This window comes from Panthera leo, chromosome B4 (assembly GCF_018350215.1).
Source record: "Panthera leo isolate Ple1 chromosome B4, P.leo_Ple1_pat1.1, whole genome shotgun sequence".
Taxonomy (NCBI): domain Eukaryota; kingdom Metazoa; phylum Chordata; class Mammalia; order Carnivora; family Felidae; genus Panthera; species Panthera leo.
In genome coordinates, this window is record NC_056685.1 from 83,365,210 (window position 1) to 83,385,469 (window position 20,260).

Genomic DNA, 20,260 nt, shown 5'->3' on the forward strand with positions numbered 1-20,260 from the left:
AGGAGTACCTCACAAAATCCTAGTGAAAATGAATTCCACACCTCCAAGGACAACCAATCATGACCAGAAATTCAGGACTAGGAGAGACTTGTTGAGCACCCAATGCATGTCAAGTGCTATGCTAAGTGCTGAGGACACAGCAATTAACAAGATGACCTACCCTTATTAAGTTTACTTTCTAGCGGGGGGGACCAAACATAAACTATGTTATAGGTTGCTAAGTGGTAAGGAGGAAAATAAAGCAGAGAAGTGGGATAGGAGTTATGTAAATGGTGGGGGGGGGGGGGGTTGCTTTGCAATTTATCAAGCCAAGGAAATGTCACTGTTTGAGTGACAGTTGAATAAAGACCTGAAGGAGGTGAGGGGACAAAGCAATGCAGTTGTAAAAAGAAACAGTAATCCAGGAAGATCTGGGGAGTAAGTGCATAGCCCCTGAGGCAGAAGTGAGCCTGGTGTGCTCAAGAACAGCCAGGAGAGCACAGGAGGGGGGTCGGGGGGAGAGGGTTACAGATCCAGGGCTTTAAAGACATTTGTAAAGTCTTTGGTTTTTATTCTGAAAAGCAAGGAAGCTATTTCCTCTTCAGACTCTTTTCCATTAAAAAATATCAGACACCCTATTTTTACATATGTAAATTTTTAAAATTTTGCTTTAAATTGCGGAGATCTACAATATAGATCTTACAGTGGACACAAAGACAGCTGGAACTGCAACTCTGAAATTTAACTTTTGCTAACAGTTCATCAGGCATCACAGGTTCTCTGTCCTCTCAACCTCTGGGATCAGCAATGAGGGAAGAAAAACACAACTAAAAAGTGAACTGAATTAACTAACCTACTACTTTGCACCCCAATTTAAATCATTTTTGTCTTGATAGAAAAAAGGAAATATTGGAAGAAGGAAATGGAAAAAATACATGAGAAAGAAAGAGGATCCGCTAACAATTAATTTGCCAATTTGACTATCCAAAAATACAATAAAATGTTAGGAATGTGTGACACTCCTTAAGTGGAACCTGTCACCTCCTTCTTCAGTCTCCATGTTGCCTACCACCATCAGACAGGATTCAGGCTTCTCAATTTCAGTTAAGTCTATTTGAAAAAAATGTATACAAGAACATTCATCCAACTGGGATCTGAATTTAAATTTTCCCACACCAACAACTTAAGTGTCCACGGATGGATGAATAAAGTTGGGTGATATATACATATATATATATATATATATATATATATATATATATATAATGGAAATATTAGTCGGCCATAAAAAATAAGTGACAACATGGGTAGACCTGGAAGGCACTTAAAATCAAAGACAAATACTGTATGATATCACTTATATGTAGAATTAAACACACACACACCAAAGTCATCGAAAAAGAGATCAGACTTGTGGGTTACCAGAAGCAGAGAGTACGATGAGGAGGAATTCTAGGAAGGTGATCAAAAGGCACAAATTTTCAGTTATAAGATACTCAAGTACTAGGGATGTAATGTACCTGAAGACTATGGTTCCCACTTCTATGAGATATACAGGAAAGTTGTTAATAGAGTAAATCCTGAGTTCTCATCACAAGGAACACTTTTTATCTTTTTCTTTTTATCGTATCTATACGAGATGATGGATGTTGGCTGAACCTATTTCGATAGTCATTTCACAATACACGTAAATCAAACCATAATGTTGTGTGTCTTAAACATACACAATAATGTATGTCAATTATTCCTCAATAAACCTGGAAAACATGTCTCATCCTCATCCAAGAACGATTCATTGAATGAATACTCTGTGGAGTTACCAAAATCAGGAAGAGTTTTAAAAAGCTCAAGGGTGAGTTATGAGCCTAATGTAGGCCCAACTTTTAAGCTCCAGAAACATCTCCCTGTATGTTCCTAGTCGGAGCCCAGTCCTCCAACAACTCGGACACCAGCATGATTCGAAACGCTCCAACACCTTTCCCTCCCATTTTTCCAACGCTCGAAGGAAAACGGAGACCCAAGAAACACATGGAGCTAGTCACCCCAAGGCACTACAAGGGCGCAACAGTTTTTAGCTCCCACCGCACAGGCCACAGGTGGCGCCAGCCCCCCGCCCTCCCCGCGCCCCCCACTCCTCCGCTTCTCGCCTGGGCTCCCCGCGCACACTCGGGGCGTCTCGGGCCTCAGGGCCGTCCTTCACGGTGGGTTCCGGCCTTGACCCACCGCCCCCAGGCCCGGATAGCTCCAGCGCGGGGAACCCAGGCCAGGGGCCTCCGCCCGCCAGCCCGCGCGGCCGCCACGCCCCCTCCCCACGGGCAGCCCGCGCCGCCCGCCCCCTCGGCCGGGAGGTGGCCTCACCTCACGCGGGCCGTAGCAGGGAGGGCGCCCGCGTCTCCGCCCGCCGCCCGGGCCCACGGCCGCTCGGCTGCGGCTCGGCCCCGACGGCCGGCGGCGGCGCGCTTCTGGGGGCGGGCTCTTCTCGGCGGGGGTTTCCCCGGGGCCCGGGGCGGGGGAGCAGGGGGGACTGGGGCGGGGGAGGGGAAAGGGGCTTGGGAAGGAAGGGGGAGAGGGGGAGAAAAGGGGGGAACCAAACCCGGAAAGGGAGAAAAGGGGGGAGGGGGAAAATCAGAAGGGGAAGAAAGGCCCAGAGTCCGCCCCCCGCTGCGGCCTGCGCGCTACGTCACCACGTCTAGCGTAATCGTCAGCGCGTCCTGCGCCCCGCGCGTCCCCGCTTCTCTGTGCCTCTTTCCACCGCTGCAGACGCCCCCTACCTGGTCACCCACCCAGCCTGCCCTCGCGTTCTCCTCCCCGGCACACACGTCCGCTCGCTCTCTCTCTCTGTCGCTCTCTCCGCGTTACCTGTGTCTCAGGCCGGCAATCCAGATCCACTGCGATCCTCAGTCCACCTTAAATCCATCAAGCCTGTCAGATTCACCCAAGATTAAAACATAATACTAATTACTGTAAAGTAATTTAAGTGTACAGAGCACTGTCAAAATAGCCTTTCACTTAGGACAGTAAATCTTGCACCCAATATGCGCAATAAATGTTTATGGTATAAATGGACGAAGATGTAGTAGGTGAATGTCCATTTTTTCCAGATGTAAAAATGTAACTCTACGTAAAAGCAGTTTTAAGTCCGTCCTATTAAAATCACTTACCACCTCCTTTCAAGATAGAGTTCTTTTCCTTAAGAGTCATTTGAAGTTGCAACCTCCCCCATTCTGTCTGTTCTAGGCAAATCAATTTAGTTATTGATTAGATGTATTTGGATCATTTACTGACCAATTCCCTCCGAGAAGCATTGTAGTCTTACGGTGATAGAATTCGACCATTAAATATTTACTATGTCACAAGAACTGCAGTAGGCAAAAAGAATAATAATCAAATAATTACAGTGCCATGTATGTGCTATAGAGATATGTTCAATGTGCTATGGAGGCGCCAGAAGGAGCAATTAGCTCTTAGAGGTGAGGGAGATTGAGTAAGCTACAGAGAAGTTATATGCGGTGTGCCTTAAACATATACAGTGATGCGTAGCAATTATCTCTCAATAAAACTTGGGGGGAGGGAATTTCCACACCTTTAAACACCTATATCACAGATCAGGCACTATGTGCAATGCTAGTAATATAATGGTAAGCAACAGATATGACTTGAAAAGTTACTGCACTGCAGATGGTGATTGGGGGCATGGCTTCTAGGAAAGAAGAGTCCAGAAGGGCTAATAGTGGCAGAATTTCTTCAGCACATCTAGAGGCACAGGTTACTCTGGTCCACAAACAAACCTACATAGCAGAAATAATAAACTTTTATTAAGCACTTGCTATGTGACAGCCAGTGTAAGTGTTTTTACAAAATTGTTTAAATCTCAAGGCTCTGAGATAATCATTACAGATCTATAATCCTGTATTCAAAATCTATTGGGCCAGACATGTTTCAGAATTCAGAAAATTTCAAGTTTTAAAAGGGTAAAATGATACATATGCTATATATTACACAACACCCCTAGGAGTAGGATCCCAGAATCAATTAATATTTTTGGAGTAAAAATGTATAAATAGTCTCAGTACACTTTTTAAAAAGATCATAGATAACCTCCCCTGTGTTCAGGTCAGACTTAGTCACCATATGAGTTATCAAAAAAAAAAAAAAAAGGATTATGGGTTTTTTCGGATTTTGGTATCATGGGTAACCATTTTTCCCACTTCTGTAATGAAAAAACTAAAGCAAGAGAAGTCAAGAAACTTGCCCAGAGTCACGCCACTAATAAAAGGAAGAGATAGAATTTTGACCAAGGTCATCTAGTTTTTAAAAAAATCTCTCTTCCTAACTCTACCCACCATTCCTGCCAGGTAAATCCCTGCTGTGGGGGCACAGGCCCTTCCCTGGAGAGCCACTGGTCAGGCCCTTTGGAGGACCGGGGATTCTGAGAAATCTCAAAATTTCTCTTCCTAAACAGACAAATCCCCAAAAGGTGAGTAAATCTAGCACTCAAGCCCCATTCCCACCTTCAGACTTCCCACTGAGGACACAGAAGACCTGGCTGGAACACTTCCCCTCCTTTGCCTTAACCTTCATACTGGCTAATCTGGATCCCAGCTGGGTAAAACCTAACGGGATAGGGGTGGGAAGGACTAACAAAGGATTCTGCATTATGAACCTCAGGGAGGGAGAAAAGGGGCATGGGGCTTTGAGAAGGACCAGGCAAAGGAAAATATAATTCTCAATTATCCCCACGATAGTGACAGGAAGTGTCATGCCAATGACCCCTCTTGTTTGAGAGTCAGTCACCCTTTAACACTCAGCCTAAAAACCTCTCATCTCTCCCTTTTCCTCCAGGCTTCCCAACAAGGCTATTGATCTGAAGAGGAATTTCATCTCTAACCTTTGTCCCCAGGCCTGGCAGCTTACTTGGGTAACCCACTGTCTCCCAACATTGGCCCGGGGACATTTCTTTCCCCAAACAAACCAACCTCCCCTCACATCCCCCACTCTGTACTTTCACTGACTATGTGTTCGAGGCTCCTGCCAAGTTCTACCTGTAATTGGCTTCATCTCCCAAGTCAGATGTTTGGCTGCTGTATCCCCTGCAACAAGGAGTCATGCCAGCTGGACACACTCTCCTTCCAGGGCCCCCAGTGGCCAGGTTGGAGTTGAGACCACAGCTGTTGAGACCCTGAGCCCCGGTTTTACAGCTCTGCCTCAGCTGTATCACTCAAAGAGGCCCTCCCCCAGCAATGATCTCCTCATTGCTCCTGGCCTTCCTCCTCCTGGCTCCGGCTACAGCGGCCATTCCCAGAGCTGACAGTCAGTGTCTGGCATGTGGAGGACCCGCCTTGGACTTGGATCGCCAGCGGGAGCTGCTTCTTGACCTGGCCAAGAGAAGCATCTTGGACAAGCTACGCCTCAGCCAGCGCCCAACACTGAGCCGGCCTGTGTCCAGAGCTGCTCTGAGGACTGTGCTACAGCACCTCCATGGGCCTCCCCAGGGGACGCTTCTGGAGGCTGACAGGGAACAGGAATATGAGATCATCAGCTTTGCCGACACAGGTGGGTTCCTATGCTATAGATCTTCCCCAAACCACCTGACCTTTTGGGGAAAGGAAACGTCTCCTCCCAGCCTAACCCCTGTCCCCCTCCCCCAAACCATCCCACTCTTGCTTCCCATGGCCTATAATCTCCTAATCCCAGGCTTTCACCTCTCCCCACCCTACCTCCTGCTCTCTCTTATTTAGACTTCACCAATGGGCAGCTGGGAAGTGGGTAGAATTCACTTCTTTGGGGACCGCCTGTCTTCATGTCCTCTGGCTCCCACAAACTTCCACAGGCTGTGGTGTGAGCTAATCTACGTCCTTGGCCTGGCCCCTGAGGCTGGGATCTGGGGAGTCTGTCCTTTCTCTGTTCTCCCCATCCCCCAGATGCCTCATTTTAGTAAAAAGGGAAACAGTAGAACACTGGGACTACAATACCCCTCCAACCTATTCCTGTTCTCTCGTCTTAATACCTTGGGTCCTCACATCAGAACAGGGTCAAAATGGAATTCAGAAAGGTGGGTAAAAGGTAGAGGAGAAAGGAGGGTTACCCCCAGAGAGGGAAGAGGAGTTGGAGAATTTAGTGCGTAGTTAGAGAGAAGGTCGAGAATTTGGAGACAGGACCCTAGAAACAGAACACAAAGTGATGTCTTTGGCCTCTGAGCCTCTTGCAAGCTCTTTCTGAGGTCTGGAAGATCCTGCCCACTCCTGGCCCCTTTCCCCTGGTCAGCACCTACTCCCCTGTCCCTTCAAGACCCAGCGCTCCCATCCTCAAAAACCCACCCTGACCTGAAGGTGATGGGCTCCCTCTCCCGTGGTTCCCATACCCTCACCCTGAACCTGAACTCTGTGTGGAATTGCCTGTTTCCAGGTTTTCTGTGAAGTCTGTCTTCCCATAAATGTCAATCCCTTGAGATCAAGAACTGTCATTTATTCTTCGCGTTATCACCAGAAGGTAGTGTATAGTAGAAATAACTAACACTTGTATGATGTTTACTTGATTCTAAGCCTTTTACACACACTGACTCCTTAAGATCCTCACAACAACCCAGTGAGGCAAGTACTACTGTTATCCTCATTTTAAAGATACTGAAACTGAAGCACAAAGATGTTGAGTAATTGGGGCACCTGGCTGGCTCAGTCCGTAGAACATGCGACTCTTGATCTCAGGGTCATGAGTTTGAGCCCCACGTTGGGTGTAGAGCTTACTTAAAAAAAAAAAAAAAAGGTTGAGTAACTTCTCAAGGTCCTATGACTGGTAAGTGGTGGAGCCAGACAGCCTAGCTCTGGAACCCATGACCTTGACCACCACACTACTCTGCCTCTCGTGAACACAGTAGATGATCAGTAAACATTGGTTGCGTTAAACAACCAAACCATGCTATAAGTCAGCTTGACCACAGTGTAGAATCATCAATGATGCATAAGACCCTATTCTAATTCAAAAGGGGATTTCTGCAGTGATTAAGAACACAAACTGGAGCCAGATAAACCTGGGTTCAAATCCCTGCTCTGCTGCTTATTACTCTGTGACCTCGGTTGTTAATAGTTTTCTCACGTATAAAATGGGGATAATGAGAGGATAGTTGAGAGAATTAAATGAAGAAACACAGGTAATGTTCTTAGAAGGTTAAGGTGGGAAAGAGCAAGAAATCGAAAACTCAGCTCCTGTGCATGAGGGGTTTAGTTGCTGCTGGGAATAAATTAATTAGAAAGTAAGGCAGAATGAAATAATGCTAGAGGAGGGCACAGAGCTTGCTGGGGCAGGGGTTATTCATTGGGTCCTAGCGAGAGAGGGAAGGCTTTCAAAAGAAGATTGCAAATGGACTGGCATTGTAGAATAAGTTTGACTTCAATGGGTAGAGAATGGTAAACACAGTAAATGGAGAGTAAAAGTCTGAAGGAGTAAACTGCATTTGGAGTTGAAAAGTAGCTCGGAGTGGATGAGCACAAGATAGATAACAACGAACCATGGCTCCCTTGAACACCAAGATCCTGTTTGGTGTTTTGTTTTGTTTTGTTTTGTTTTGTTTTGTTTGTTTGTTTGTTTTACCTCTGTATCCCTGACACCAGTTCCTGGCAACATTGTGATAATAATGTCAGCTACCAGGTATTTAGTGTGCCTGCCTCATCTCATTTACAGTAGACTTTATTATTTCCATCTTCTGAAAGCAGAACTGACACTCAAAGAAGATCATTTACATGGCCAAGGTCATACAGTTTGCAGGGGGCAGAATTCAAACACGGTTCTCTCTGACTTCAAAGTCTATATACTTTCCACATATTAGCTAATCAATGAATGAGTACAACATTCAGGCCCAAGGGGGCCTGATCTGAGATGACATTTGGAAGTGAGAATGACTGATACCTGGGTTCTACCTTTTTCATTTCAATATGTTACCTTGAAGTTTTTATTCCAATTTAAGCTATCATCTACACTACAGTGTGAAAGCAAGATCTGAGTGTTGCTCTTGGTGGAGATAGGAAGAGAGAGCTTGGGGCTCTGGAGAAACTGGAGTAGGGGTGTTCAGTGATGTCCTGGAACTGCCTCCTACTGGCTCGCGAGAACAAATTACAAACATCTCCCAACTCCGCATCTAGGGTTGTCATGTTAATAGTTTGAAATCAGCCGTGGTGGGAGAATTTATACCACAGAAATTGGCAAACATTACAAATCAGGGTTTAGTTCCCTCCGGAATCCAGTTGTTAAACATTTACCAGCACACCACTGCCTGTGACCTAAAATACAAGTTATCTGCCTGCCACACACCTAACATGCAATGCTGACACAGGGACAGGATAACCATAATAGATACTCGTCTTCAATATGGGAGACAGGGGAGTGGGGGACACAGAACAGTCACTGATCCATGAACGTTCTGATATCCAGCCAGGCACATATCTCGGTCTACCCCAAATCCAGAATTCTCTTGGTTAGGGCTGGGTCTTGCTCCTTGCTAAGAATTTCCTCTCCTCTTAAGGAGAGCCCATCAGTGCTCTCCTTGGCTTCTAGATCTACTGTCTCAGCCCTTGGCTCCACCCTCTGAGATGTCTTTCCTTTTACATAGGAAATGACCTGTGTCTGCAGCTGAGAAGTTTTCTCAGCTTGCTTCCTGCCCAAAGAGGTTGGGGGCCCAGAGACATCTTTTCATTTTGAATCATCTCTGTCCCTTTTAGTCCAAACTGGTGCTGCTTTCACTACTAAAATTATCTGTAAAACCCTGTGAGTCTTCTAAATAATGAATTGTAGTCTACTCGATTAGACAAAAGACACTCAACTTTATCAGGACAGACCCCTCTTTAGGTTACAAGGCGGGATATTGTGGGTCAACACTCAAGATCCTTCGAAGCCCTTTTGTCTAGTTGAGAGGATCTACAGAACATCATCTTAAATTTTAGATTTTAACAAAGGTGTTAGATCTTAACAAAGGCTCTTACAGCTGACCCTTTTTTAAATGTTTTGATCTTCACTCGGAGACCATGTTTTGCTGGCAATGCCCTGGATTTGATTTTTACCCTGAGACCATTTCTTACTTTGAGAACCTTTTGCCAGACAGAGAGGTGAGGAATGGAAAAATATCTTATTGTTCAATCTAGCAAGTCCTGTTGGAAATATTTTCTCTAAATTCTGCTTGAAAATTGAACAGTTCCTTTTTTAGTTCATGTCACTCCTGAAATGCCTTCTCATAGGCAGCTAAAATAAGCCAATTGGCACTTCCAGCATTCTGCCTGGAAATATCTTTAGCTAAATTCACAACTTTGTTAGATACCATTTCTAGCTTCCAAGTTACCACAGATGATAGCCAATACATAACACAGGTTCCCCTTTCTCCAGCTTCCAGTGGCAATTTCCTCACTGTTCTTCCTACCTTTGCTAACAGTCTCCTCACCATCCTCCCAACGTCTCCCTGCCACCCAGTCCCAAAGCCAACACTACATATTTTGGGTCTTTGTTATGGAGCACCCTACTTCTGTAACAAATTTCTGTTTCAGTTATCTCTTAATACAACTAATCAGCCCAAACATAGAGGCTTAAACCAAAAAAGTCAACATTGCTGTTGATCGTGTGGTTTGACTGGGCTTATCTGGACAGCTCTTCATCTCCATTTGAGGAGTAGGTAAGGTCACTGAAGCAACTGCATTCAGTCAGGAGCTCGGATGGGACAGGAACATCTAAGATGGTGTCTGATCCTCAAAGTCTCTCATTATTCAGTAGTCTAGCCCAAGTTTATTTAAAGCCTGGTGGCTGGCCTCCAAAAGGGCAAAGCATCATTGTGTAAGCACTTACCAAGTTTCTGCTTGAACTGTGTGCTTGCCTATGTCTCATTGGCCAAATCAGGTCACACAGCCATGCCCAGACTTAATGTGGAAAGGAACTGCACCAAGCCATGAATTTTGGGAGGTGTTGTTCATTGGGGGCCAACGGTGTAATAGCCTACCATAGCCCCTACTGGTTATGTGTCTGCCTGCTTTAACTAGGGTAAATTAAGAGATTTTAATGGGAGGATGCTTAGTGACATAGCAAGATTAGTTGAGCCCCTCAGACTCTTCATCTAGGATTTGGGAATTGGGGCACACTAGAAGATCATGTCTCTTAGCTAAGAGGAGCTGAGTAAAAGATTCTGTAGATTCGGGAGCTGGGGCCACCATTTTAGGACCTGAGGAAACTGACAAAGGAGCAGAAGTAGATCCACAGGGAGAGAGGAATGGAGTAGACTTACTTAGAGAGATGGAGATGAGAGATGTCATGTTGGCTTTGAGAGCTGTCGAGAACAACCTTATTCCTGACTTTCCAATTCACACAAAGCCTAGTTGAACTTTATTTTCATTTAACAATCATGTTTTGAGTGCCTATTATGTACTAGATACTACAGAGAATGGTGAACCGTAGAGGCACAATCTCCACCTTCATGGAGTTTACATTCTAGATGGCGGGGCAGGGAGGAGGAGAGAAGAGGAGGAGAAGTACATAGTAAACATATGAACAAAAAACAAAAATGACTACAGAGAGTGGTAGTAGCTATAAAGACAGTTAAGCAGGACGATGTATTAGAGAAATGGTCATATTGTTGAAGGCTGCTTTAGATATGTTAGTCAGAAAAGCCTCTCTGAGAAGGAGACATTTGAGCTGAATGCCAAAAAGAAGCCAGTCCTTCAGAGATCTTGGAAAGACATTCCAGACAGAGGAAACAGCACGTGCTGAGACCATGAGGTGAATCCATGTTTGGTGAGTTCATGGAACAGAAAAGAGACAGTATAGGTAGAATATAGTCGTTAAATGGCAGAGTGCCTAATCATACAAGTTTTTTTGTGCTAAGAGGTTTAGTTTATTCAAATAGCAATGGGAAGCCTTTGAAGGGTCCTTAAGCTAAGGAGATCATCCCATTTATGTAATAAAATGCACGCTGGCTGATATATGGAGAATGATTTGGCGGACAAGAGTGGACCATCTGGGAAGCTATTGCCATAATTCAAGAGAAAGATGATGGTGGGTTGAACTAATATGTAGTAGAGGAGAAGGGGATGAGTGCAATTATATTATGAATTGGAGGTGGAGCTGTCAGATTTTGCAGATAGTTTTAAAGTAGGGGATGAGGGCAATCAAGGTTTTGCCTCAAGCAATGCATTTATAGAGAATAAGATTGGAGAAGGAATAGGTTTGGGTTGGGGTAGGATAAATCTAGAGTTTATCTTTGAACATGAAGAGTTTGAGATATCATTGGATATCCAAATAGAATATCAGATCAGCAGCTGGATATACAAACCTGAGGATCAGGGAGAGGTCAGGGCCAGGGATATATATTTGGGAGTCATCAGCATACAGATGGAATAGAAAGCCACGGGAATTGATGAGATTATTCTGGGAAAGAATATAGATAGAGAAGAGAGCTCAGGACCTTCAACATTGAGAGGTCAGGGAGAGGAAGAGGAGCTGTCAGTAAGAGACCAAGATAGAGTGGCCAGAGTCACAAAAACCAAGAGAAGGAAATATTTCAAGAGGGAGGGAATGATTAAGTGTGTCAAACACTGCTTAAAGGTCAAATAAGATGAATATAAAGAGATGAAACCATTGGATTTGGCAGTGTAGAAAGTGTTGGTGATCCTGACAAGAGCAGTTTCAGTGGAGTGGAGGGAACAGAAACCCAATTAAGGTGTTCCAGGAGGTCAGGTAAGGGATGAAGAGAGAAAATTGGACAAGAGTAATAGCGATAGGAAGAAATACATAGAATCATTGTGGTGAGGGACTGGATATGGTTTCTAGAGGTGATAAGGAGGGTAGTGGTGCCACCAATTCTAAGACAGAAAGAGGGGTATATAGGAAGGAAAAGAGAGATTTCCATTTGGGAAATTTTTTATTTTAATGTGCTGGCAGGACATTCATGTGGCAAAATTAAACAGTTAGAAGTTTAAACCTGAAGGTTGTTGATTCCCAAATCTTTTTTTTTTTTTTTTGAGAGAGAGCTCTAGAGAGAGAAAGTGGGGAGGGGGAGAGAGAGAGGGAGACAGAGGATCCAAAGCAGGCTCCACACTGACAGCAGAGAGCCCGATGTGAGGCTCAAACCCATGAATCATTAGATCATGACCTGAGCCAAGTTGGACACTCAATCGACTGAGCCATCCAGGCACCCCGTTGATTCCCAAGTCCATATATCTAGTCCAGAGGTGCAAAATGGTCTAGACTAGACATCCAGATATGAGACTCACCAGCATAAAAATTGTGTTGGCTGACCATGAATGTGGGTAAGAACTCTCTTCAGTGTAGAGTAAAAGGAAGTGAAGGCCAAAGACAAACTATGGAGAACTCTTGCATTGAACAGATGGTCAGAGAAAAAAAAAAAAGCCAGCAAAGAAAATCAAGGAAGACTCATAAGAGTTGTGTCACAGAAGCCAAGAGAGAAAAGATTTTCAATAAAGAAGGGGTGGTCAACAATGCCAAGTACTGCAGGGAGTTCAAGCATGCTGAGAGTAAAGAGGTAGAACTGACACTCAGAAGACCATAGTGACTGGGGGTTCTTGTGTCCACAGGCTTTTCCAACATCAACCAGACTCGTCTTGACTTCCACTTCTCCTCTGATAGAACTGCCAATGCCATGGAGATCCAGCAGGCCAGCATCATGTTCTTTGTACAGCTCCCTCCCAATACCATCACCTTACCTTTGAAGCTGAGGATCTTTGTGCCAGGCTCACATGACACCAACCTCACCTGGGCCACTCAGCAACTGCTGGAGGTGGATGCCAGTGGCTGGCACCGGCTCTTCTTGGGGCCTGAAGCTCAGGCTGCCTTCAGCCAAGGGCACTTGACCCTGGAGCTGGTACCTGAAGGCCAAGGATCCCAGAGCTCGGTCATACTGGGTGGGGCTGCCCACAGACCTTTTGTGGCAGCCAAGGTGAAAGTTGGGGGCAAGCACCGGCTTCACCGGCGAGGCATCGACTGCCAGGGTGGGTCAAGGATGTGCTGCCGACGAGAGTTCTTTGTGGACTTCCGTGAGATTGGCTGGCACGACTGGATCATCCAGCCTGAGGGCTATGCGATGAACTTCTGCACAGGGCAGTGCCCACTGCATGTGGCAGGCATGCCTGGCATTGCTGCCTCCTTTCACACTGCGGTGCTCAATCTTCTCAAGGCCAACACAGCGGCGGGCACCGCCGGAGGGGGTTCATGCTGTGTGCCCACGGCCCGGCGCCCCCTATCTCTGCTCTACTATGACAGGGACAGCAACATTGTCAAGACTGACATACCTGACATGGTGGTAGAGGCCTGTGGGTGCAGTTAGTCCGTGTGTGGTATGGACAGCCCAAGGTGGGGTAGGCAAGCATGCCCTCCCGGAAGTACCCTTCCTTGAGAGGAAGAGATGGCCCCATTACTGTCTCTGTCCAGAAGGAGGGCTCCCTCTTCCTGAGCAACTGATGGAAATTATGCCAACTGTGACTTGAGGAGATCTTCATCCAAAGAGAGTCACTTTACCATCTTCATGACCACCAGTCTCTCTCCTCAAGCTTAGTCTATCCAGCAAGCCCCACAGGCTCAACTGCCACCCCAGGGACTCTGATCCACCTGTAGCCATTGGCAGTGACATCTAGTTCCTAGGCAGAGATACCCGTAGCCTACCCTTAATCCATCCCATAATCCACAATACTTCCCCCTCTTCCCGCTTGATGGCTGTCACTCCAGGATGAGCTGACCAAGCCCCTTCCCCGATTTTCTGGATTACCAGAGAGCCCCTTCCTTGGATTCACTGGGGATTAGATCACTGTTTTCCAAAGTGAGGTTTACTCTTCTCTGTATCTTGAGCCCCTTTCTTATTTGCCTTGCTGGTCTGCTAAGGCTCTCTTGGCACATCCTTATTCATTCTTTTCCCTGTTCTATGACCTTAGGGGCTGACTCACCTGAGCTCCTTTGGCCTCTGGCTTCCTGCTGAATTTGACTAAGGGGAGACACAAGCAGGAGATCAAAGGATAGGAGGTGATAGAGGTCAGGGTATTTCTTACTCCTGTTTCCTCTTTCTAGTTGCCATGGATCTGTGTGACTGTAGCTGCGGCCTGTCCCTACAACTCCTGTCTGGCTCGCCACTGGCCCCAGCTCTGCCTAGGTTCTGATATTACTGCTTCTGCACTAGGGGCTTGCTAGTCCCGGGGAGCTTCAACATCCCTCCTTGGTTCCCTTAACCCTGCCTCTGTAAATAAGTTCTTTATTAAGTCTCCTTCGTGATACAAACGCAGACAGCTGAATAGTTCTTTTGTCTCCTGCTGAGACCCTGGCTGACACCAAGGATGACACAGAGTTTGCCTGCCTTGTGCACTTCTACTCTTTCTCACACACAGGCTCCTCAGGGCTGAGCTGTTGTGTCTATCCCATACTTCATGCCTCTTCCTTCCCCAGGCTGCCTCGTCTTCTTCCTTAGGCCCCCTCCTCCCCCCCTCCCAGAACCACCTTTGCTGGTCTCTGTGCCGATAAAGACTTAGGTTTTACCTGCTCTTCTCCTCTCTCTATCCTCACTCCGAGAGATGAGACAGATCACTGCTCACTCAGCAATCAGGCTGACAACCTGTGAGCCCTTCTGTGGTGGGAGGCAGAGGCACGGCTCAGTGCTGGCTGCCCTCCCTCACTGAACCCAAGGGCTCCATCCAGGAGACGTGCTTGGAAGCTGGAACTGGCCAAGGGCCACTCGCATGGGACAGGGAGAATAAAAGGAAGGCACGGAATGAGGACAGGGAGGTATTTGCTCTGAGACGGGGTCCTCTCTAGACCTTTGCCCTTCTTTCCCCATCATCCCTTCCCTTTGGCTGGACAGCCCTGAACCATGGGGTCGATATTGTCTGCAGCCCAAGGCCGAGTTTGCGCAAAACCCATGTGTCCTTTGGGTAATGTGATGTCTGTGTTTGCTCAGCTTATAACCCCCTCCTCCCAGGGTCTGAGGCCCCTGGAATAGTAAGCCTAGAAGAGACAGCCTGAAAGGGACGTCCTTAGGGCCCTGCAAATCTGAGCCTTGGGGCTTCCTGAGCAACCCACGGAAGCTCTGCCACCTTTGCCTTGAGGAGATCTTCATCTAAGGACAACATCTAAGGAAGTCTTCTGTGCCTCTTTCCCCCCCTTCCACAGTGTATCCCCTCCCTACAAGCCACTGTGATCTAACCTCTCTCCCTCCAACTATACCTTCAGTCTCCAGGGGCAAGACAAAGGTGAGATGAAGCAAGGCACTCACTTGGGGGGGGCAAAATTGTAAGGGGATGCCAAGAAATTCATCAGTTAAGATAAATAATATCTTAATGGAATATTTTTAAAACACCAAAATGAATGCCCCCAAACCCATGATGAACAACATAACAAATTTTAAAATAAACACGGCATCAGTATTACTCTCTTTCTTTTTGGCTCTGCCTTTTGGGAAAAGGGAAAAGGGTGGGTCTGTCTTCTTCCGATCCTTTTCTTCCGGAGCCTCTTGGCCCCTAACTCCAGACTGAGTTGGGTTTTTCTCATTTGGGCGAGATAATCACTCCGGCTTCTACTTCCTTACCCACCCCCAAGCCTGTCCCTCCCCAGCACCCAACCAGGTTGGTGGTAGGGCGGGCCTGTGAGGCAGATGGCTGGGGTATTTATAACCTGGGAGCACTTCTTGGGGAAAGTGACTAAGATGCTAAGAGCATATTTATAGCTGGGTTCTGACGTAAGTGTCAGTGGGGAGGTAGGGCCAGGCCAGGCACAGCAGCAAGAGGGTAGGAAGAGCTGAAAATTGGGGGCACCTGATAGAGAGGGTTGGGGAGAAGTAGGGTCGGCTGCCACTTTGTTCTGCTTCCCTTGACCCTGTCTCTTGGCACCCACAGGTAAGCCCTCTGAGACACCAAGCATAGGCAGAATCTTCTTCGTAGTTCCATGTTCCAGACCCTAGGAGCAGAGGGCTGTCACTCTCATCATCCTCAACCAACAGAGAAGTTGCTGAGAGCCGGGGAGAGAACTGGACAGAGGGGTTTGAGTATGTTTTGACCTGGGGAGACATGTAGGGAGGAGAGGAGAGTCTCAGAGTCTCATCTCACTGTCCCCTCTCCCCCTCCCCACCACACAGTGCCCTGGGTTTCTAGGAAGAGCCTGGCACCCGTCGCCAAGCTCCATTGCCACGTGTCAGTATGACGAGGTCTAAAACCAAAGGTAGCAGCGACGTGGGGCCTGACGACAGCTTCTGCTCTCTGGCAGTGGAGAGAGGGGAGAGCACCGGACCAGCCTCTCTGTCTGCTGTAGGAGAGACAGAGTCCCCAGAATGTGAGGTTGGGAAGCGTCTGCATCTCCCCACTTCTGAGAACAGCCCATTCCCTGGGAAGCTGGTCAACGCTAAGCCAGCTGCGGTCCAGTGGCGCCACACTGCCACATGGTGGACACCGGCGGTACTGAGGCCCAGCCCCCAAAGCACCACTTTTCTTCCCCTGGTGCCAGGTCTAGTAGTCCCTTGACAGCCCCCACTGGCTAAAGAGAGGGGAGATTAACCAAATGGAGTAGGGGCACATTTCCCAATCACACTTCTTGCTTTCTAGCTTCTTGAAGAAACCAGGGACACGGAGAGAAAGGCTAGCATGAAGTCAACCCTAAGTTGAAGGTGGAGGGGCCATGGCCCTTCCACTCAGTGAGGAAGCATGGTAAGGAGGGCTGGGATTGGAACTGAGGTTGCTGCAATCATCTTGCTTTGCTCTTAAAAGTCCTTAAAGCTCCCACTTCCTGTCCCCGCTCACAGAGGCCTGGCACCACTTCCAGGATGTCCTAAATTTAGGCAACTCTCACAGTCCCCTTAAAGAGAACCAGCAGCTGGGTATGGGCCCTCCCAAGTCCCATGCCCTTCTGCCAGCCTTGATGGACTCTGCCCTGCTCTAAGATTGCATCACCACCACCCGTACCTCTCTGGTTCCTCAGACATCGTAGCGACATGCCCTCCCCCCCAACCCCCCTCCGTGCTCCAGCCCTCCTCCACGTTGTGCTCCAGTCCAACTGGACTCTGGGCGGCCAGCATAGGCAGGGTCAGGAGGTGACTTCCGTGCCCCGTGGCACTGCCACCTTGGCCTGGGCAGGAGGACTCCGCTCCTCTCCCACCCACAACCTCTCCTTGCTGTCCCAACCCCATTGCTAGAAATAGAGACCAGAGTTCTCCTTCTGGCCCAGAGACCCTGGAGAAATGACCATCAGAACTCACAGCTGTCTGATGAAAACTGTTGCAGCAGAGGTGGCCGGGCAAGCTAGAAAGACTAGAGGTATGGGGAAAATCGCCCTCCCCACCTAGCTCGTATGGAGTCCCTCCCCTGAGCCCCAGACCTTGGGGACTGAGCATGTGAAATCATTCTCTTTCTTGCATCATGCGTGTCCACATTGCCTCCCCCCCACCCCCCTACCCCACCTCAAACTCAGTGACCAGGGCCAGATGGTGAAACCTGAGCTGGGGCGGGGTGGGGGGGACCTCCACCCCTTCCCCTGCAGGGACCTGATGGGCAGCACAGCTGGCCAATCCTGGGGCTCAGAGGGTAGGTCTGCTGGCTGACCACTAGGTGAGGGAGCCCCAGGTTGCGGCTCTAAAGAGGCCCCAGTCGGTAACCAGCCATGAGCTGTGAGGGTCAAACCCACAGACTATGCTAAACTCAGCTACCCATAGGACCATCCACCTACTGCCTTCCTGAGTCCCAGGAAAGAGAAGACAGGTGGCTCTACCCTTGGCCAAGGGTAGGTGTGGCACCGCTGTCTGCCTCTGCTGCGCCCTCATTGGCCTCCACGCAATCAGATCAACAGAAGGAGCAACTGCCATCCAAGGCTCCTGACCCAACCCAGGGCCATTCACCAGGAGCATGGGGCTCCCTGATGGCCAGTGCCAGCTGGTGCTGCTGTGGGCACTGGTGTGGGCACAGGGGGCAGGGTCTGTCTGTCCCTCCTGCGGAGGTCCCACACTGGCGCCCCAAGCAGAACGTGCTCTGGTCCTGGAGCTAGCCAAGCAGCAGATCTTGGAGGGGCTGCACCTGACCAGTCGTCCCAGAATAACTCACCCTCCACCCCAGGCAGCGCTGACCAGAGCCCTCCGGAGACTGCAGCCAGGAAGTGTGGCTCCAGTGAATGGGGAGGAGGTCATCAGCTTTGCTACCATCACAGGTGGGTGAGGGAGAGAGCAAGGCAGAGAGCAGACAGGGAGAGGGAGGCGGACGGGGAGACTGATGGAAAAGGCAGACGGCGCAGGGTGTGGGAGGAGAAGTTGGGGCGGGGACTGGCTGCGGAGGACGGGGGACCCAAGGCAGCCCCAGTTTCTTCTAAAGGTGGGTGCTAGGGAGAGCCGTGGGTAGGGCTTGCGGGGGTCTCCGAGGAGAGCTTTAGCTCTGCTCACATTCCTCCGTCCCTTCTCCATCTCCCTGGCAGAGCCTTCCACTTCCGCCTGCAGCTCCGTGCTCACCTTCCACCTGTCCACAGCTCAGTCCCGGCACCTGTACCACGCCCGCCTCTGGCTGCGTGTGCTCCCCACCTTTCCCGGCACTCTTTCCTTGAGGACCTTCAGGTGGAACCCAGGCAGGAGGCGCCGAGAGTCGCGCACCCTCCTGGCGGAGCACCAGATGACAACCCCAGGCTGGCACGCCCTGACTCTGCCCTCTAGTGGCTTGAGGGGTGAGGCGTCCGCTGTCCTGAAACTCCAGCTGGACTGCAGACTCCCAGGAGGCAACGCCACGGCTGCCCCACAGCAGCTCGTGGACACGGCGGGAGATGAGCGGCCCTTCCTGGAGCTTAAGATCTGGCCCAAGGGGCCTGGAGCAGGCCGCACCAGGAGGAGGACCCCTACCTGTGAGCCCGAGACCCCCTTATGTTGCAGGCGAGACCATTATGTAGACTTCCGGGAACTGGGATGGCGGGACTGGATCCTGCAGCCGGAGGGGTACCAGCTCAATTACTGCAGTGGACAGTGCCCCCCTCACCTGGCAGGCAGCCCGGGCATTGCTGCCTCCTTCCATTCTGCTGTCTTCAGCCTCCTCAAGGCCAACAACCCTTGGCCCTTGGGTACTTCCTGCTGTGTTCCTACTGCCCGAAGGCCCCTCTCTCTCCTCTACCTCGACCGTGACGGCAATGTGGTCAAGACAGATGTGCCAGATATGGTGGTGGAGGCCTGCGGCTGCAGCTAGCAAGAGGACCTGGGGATTTGGAGTAAAGAGATCAGTTGGGGGTTCCCAGGCAAAGGGCATCTGTGGCTGGAGACATTAGATTCCTGATCCACAGCCCCACCCAATGGGTGGGGTGGCAGTATGACTGGGTTGACCCCTAGGGGACCTGAATGGGCACGTGCTCGTCCAGACTCTTGCCTATTCCAGGTTGATGTGTGGGGAGATGGGGAAGGTGTGTCCTCTAAAGGAATCTACCCAGAAAGCATGATTGCTTACTCTAACCCCTATGAAAAGATGGCAGAGGTGAGGGAGGGACAGAGGGAGGGAAGGAGAAGGCAGAGAAAAATTACTTCGTTTTTCTCAAGAAGAGAAAGTCCTCAAGTGAGGGGAGGAAGAAGCAGACCAAGATCCCAGCAGGCTTGGGACAGGGGAAACAGGCTGGCCGGTAAGAACTTCGGAAGAGCTCTAAGGGAGGGTTAAGAAAGAGATAGGCAAGGGGCTAAGAGGAGGTGTTTGGGAGAGCCCCAGAACTGGGAGTCAGGAGAGAGGGGTGCTGAGCCCAAGAAGTTCCCTGTTTTTTTTTTCCCCAGTGGGGGACAGGACGCACTGGGGAGACAAATGTTTATACTTTCCTAATAAAAATGAGGGGAAAACCCAACAAGTATGAGTCATAAAGAAGGGCTGGGGTGATAGTCTAAAGGGATAGGTTTTCAAGGTAAGGTCTGGGGACCCCTGAAAGGTCCCTTGAGACCCTTTCAGGAGTGTTCACAAGGTCAAAACTACTTTTATAATAACACTAAGATGTTATTTGCCTTTTTTATTTTCATTTTCTTAAAAGTATACGGTGGAGTTTTCCAGAGGCTATGTGGCATGTGATTACATCATCTTTCTGACATCATTGTTAATGGGATGTGTGCTTGTGTACTCTTGTGTTACAAACTTTTTTTTCAGTTTAATTTCTAATATAGTACATTGATATGAACCACACAAACAAAAATTCAATAAATGTTAAGAGTGTAATGGGGGGTGCCTGGCTCTCTCAGTGGGTACAGCATGTGACTCAATCTCTGGGTCATGACTTCAAGCCTCACATTGGGCATGGAGCCTAATTAAAAAAAAAAAAAAAAAGAGTGTATCGA

The 20,260-nt window shown here is 48.7% G+C and overlaps 3 protein-coding genes across 29 annotated transcripts in view; 2 read left to right on the forward strand and 1 right to left on the reverse strand.

Annotated features, from left to right (window-relative positions):
• R3HDM2 (R3H domain containing 2) overlaps window positions 1–2,421 on the reverse strand; it is a 162,208-nt gene extending 159,787 nt beyond the window's left edge. For 8 of the 27 annotated variants that reach the window (XM_042946943.1, XM_042946963.1, XM_042946961.1 and 5 more), the window contains exon 1: window positions 2,338–2,419. The gene's annotated coding sequence lies outside the window, so the exon portion shown is untranslated. Of the gene's footprint in view, window positions 1–2,337 lie in introns of all 27 variants that reach the window. The other 19 variants (XM_042946946.1, XM_042946939.1, XM_042946957.1 and 16 more) reach the window with 4 other exon arrangements.
• Window positions 2,422–5,219: 2,798 nt separating this feature from the next.
• INHBC (inhibin subunit beta C) lies at window positions 5,220–13,288 on the forward strand. Its single transcript, XM_042944624.1, has 2 exons — window positions 5,220–5,532; window positions 12,540–13,288. Exons 1-2 carry the CDS (start codon window positions 5,220–5,222, stop codon window positions 13,286–13,288), a joined length of 1,062 nt encoding a protein of 353 aa, XP_042800558.1.
• A 4,543-nt stretch (window positions 13,289–17,831) lies between these two features.
• On the forward strand, window positions 17,832–19,142 carry INHBE (inhibin subunit beta E). The gene is made up of 2 exons (XM_042944625.1): window positions 17,832–18,129; window positions 18,391–19,142. Exons 1-2 carry the CDS (start codon window positions 17,832–17,834, stop codon window positions 19,140–19,142), a joined length of 1,050 nt encoding a protein of 349 aa, XP_042800559.1.
• Window positions 19,143–20,260: the final 1,118 nt, after the last annotated feature.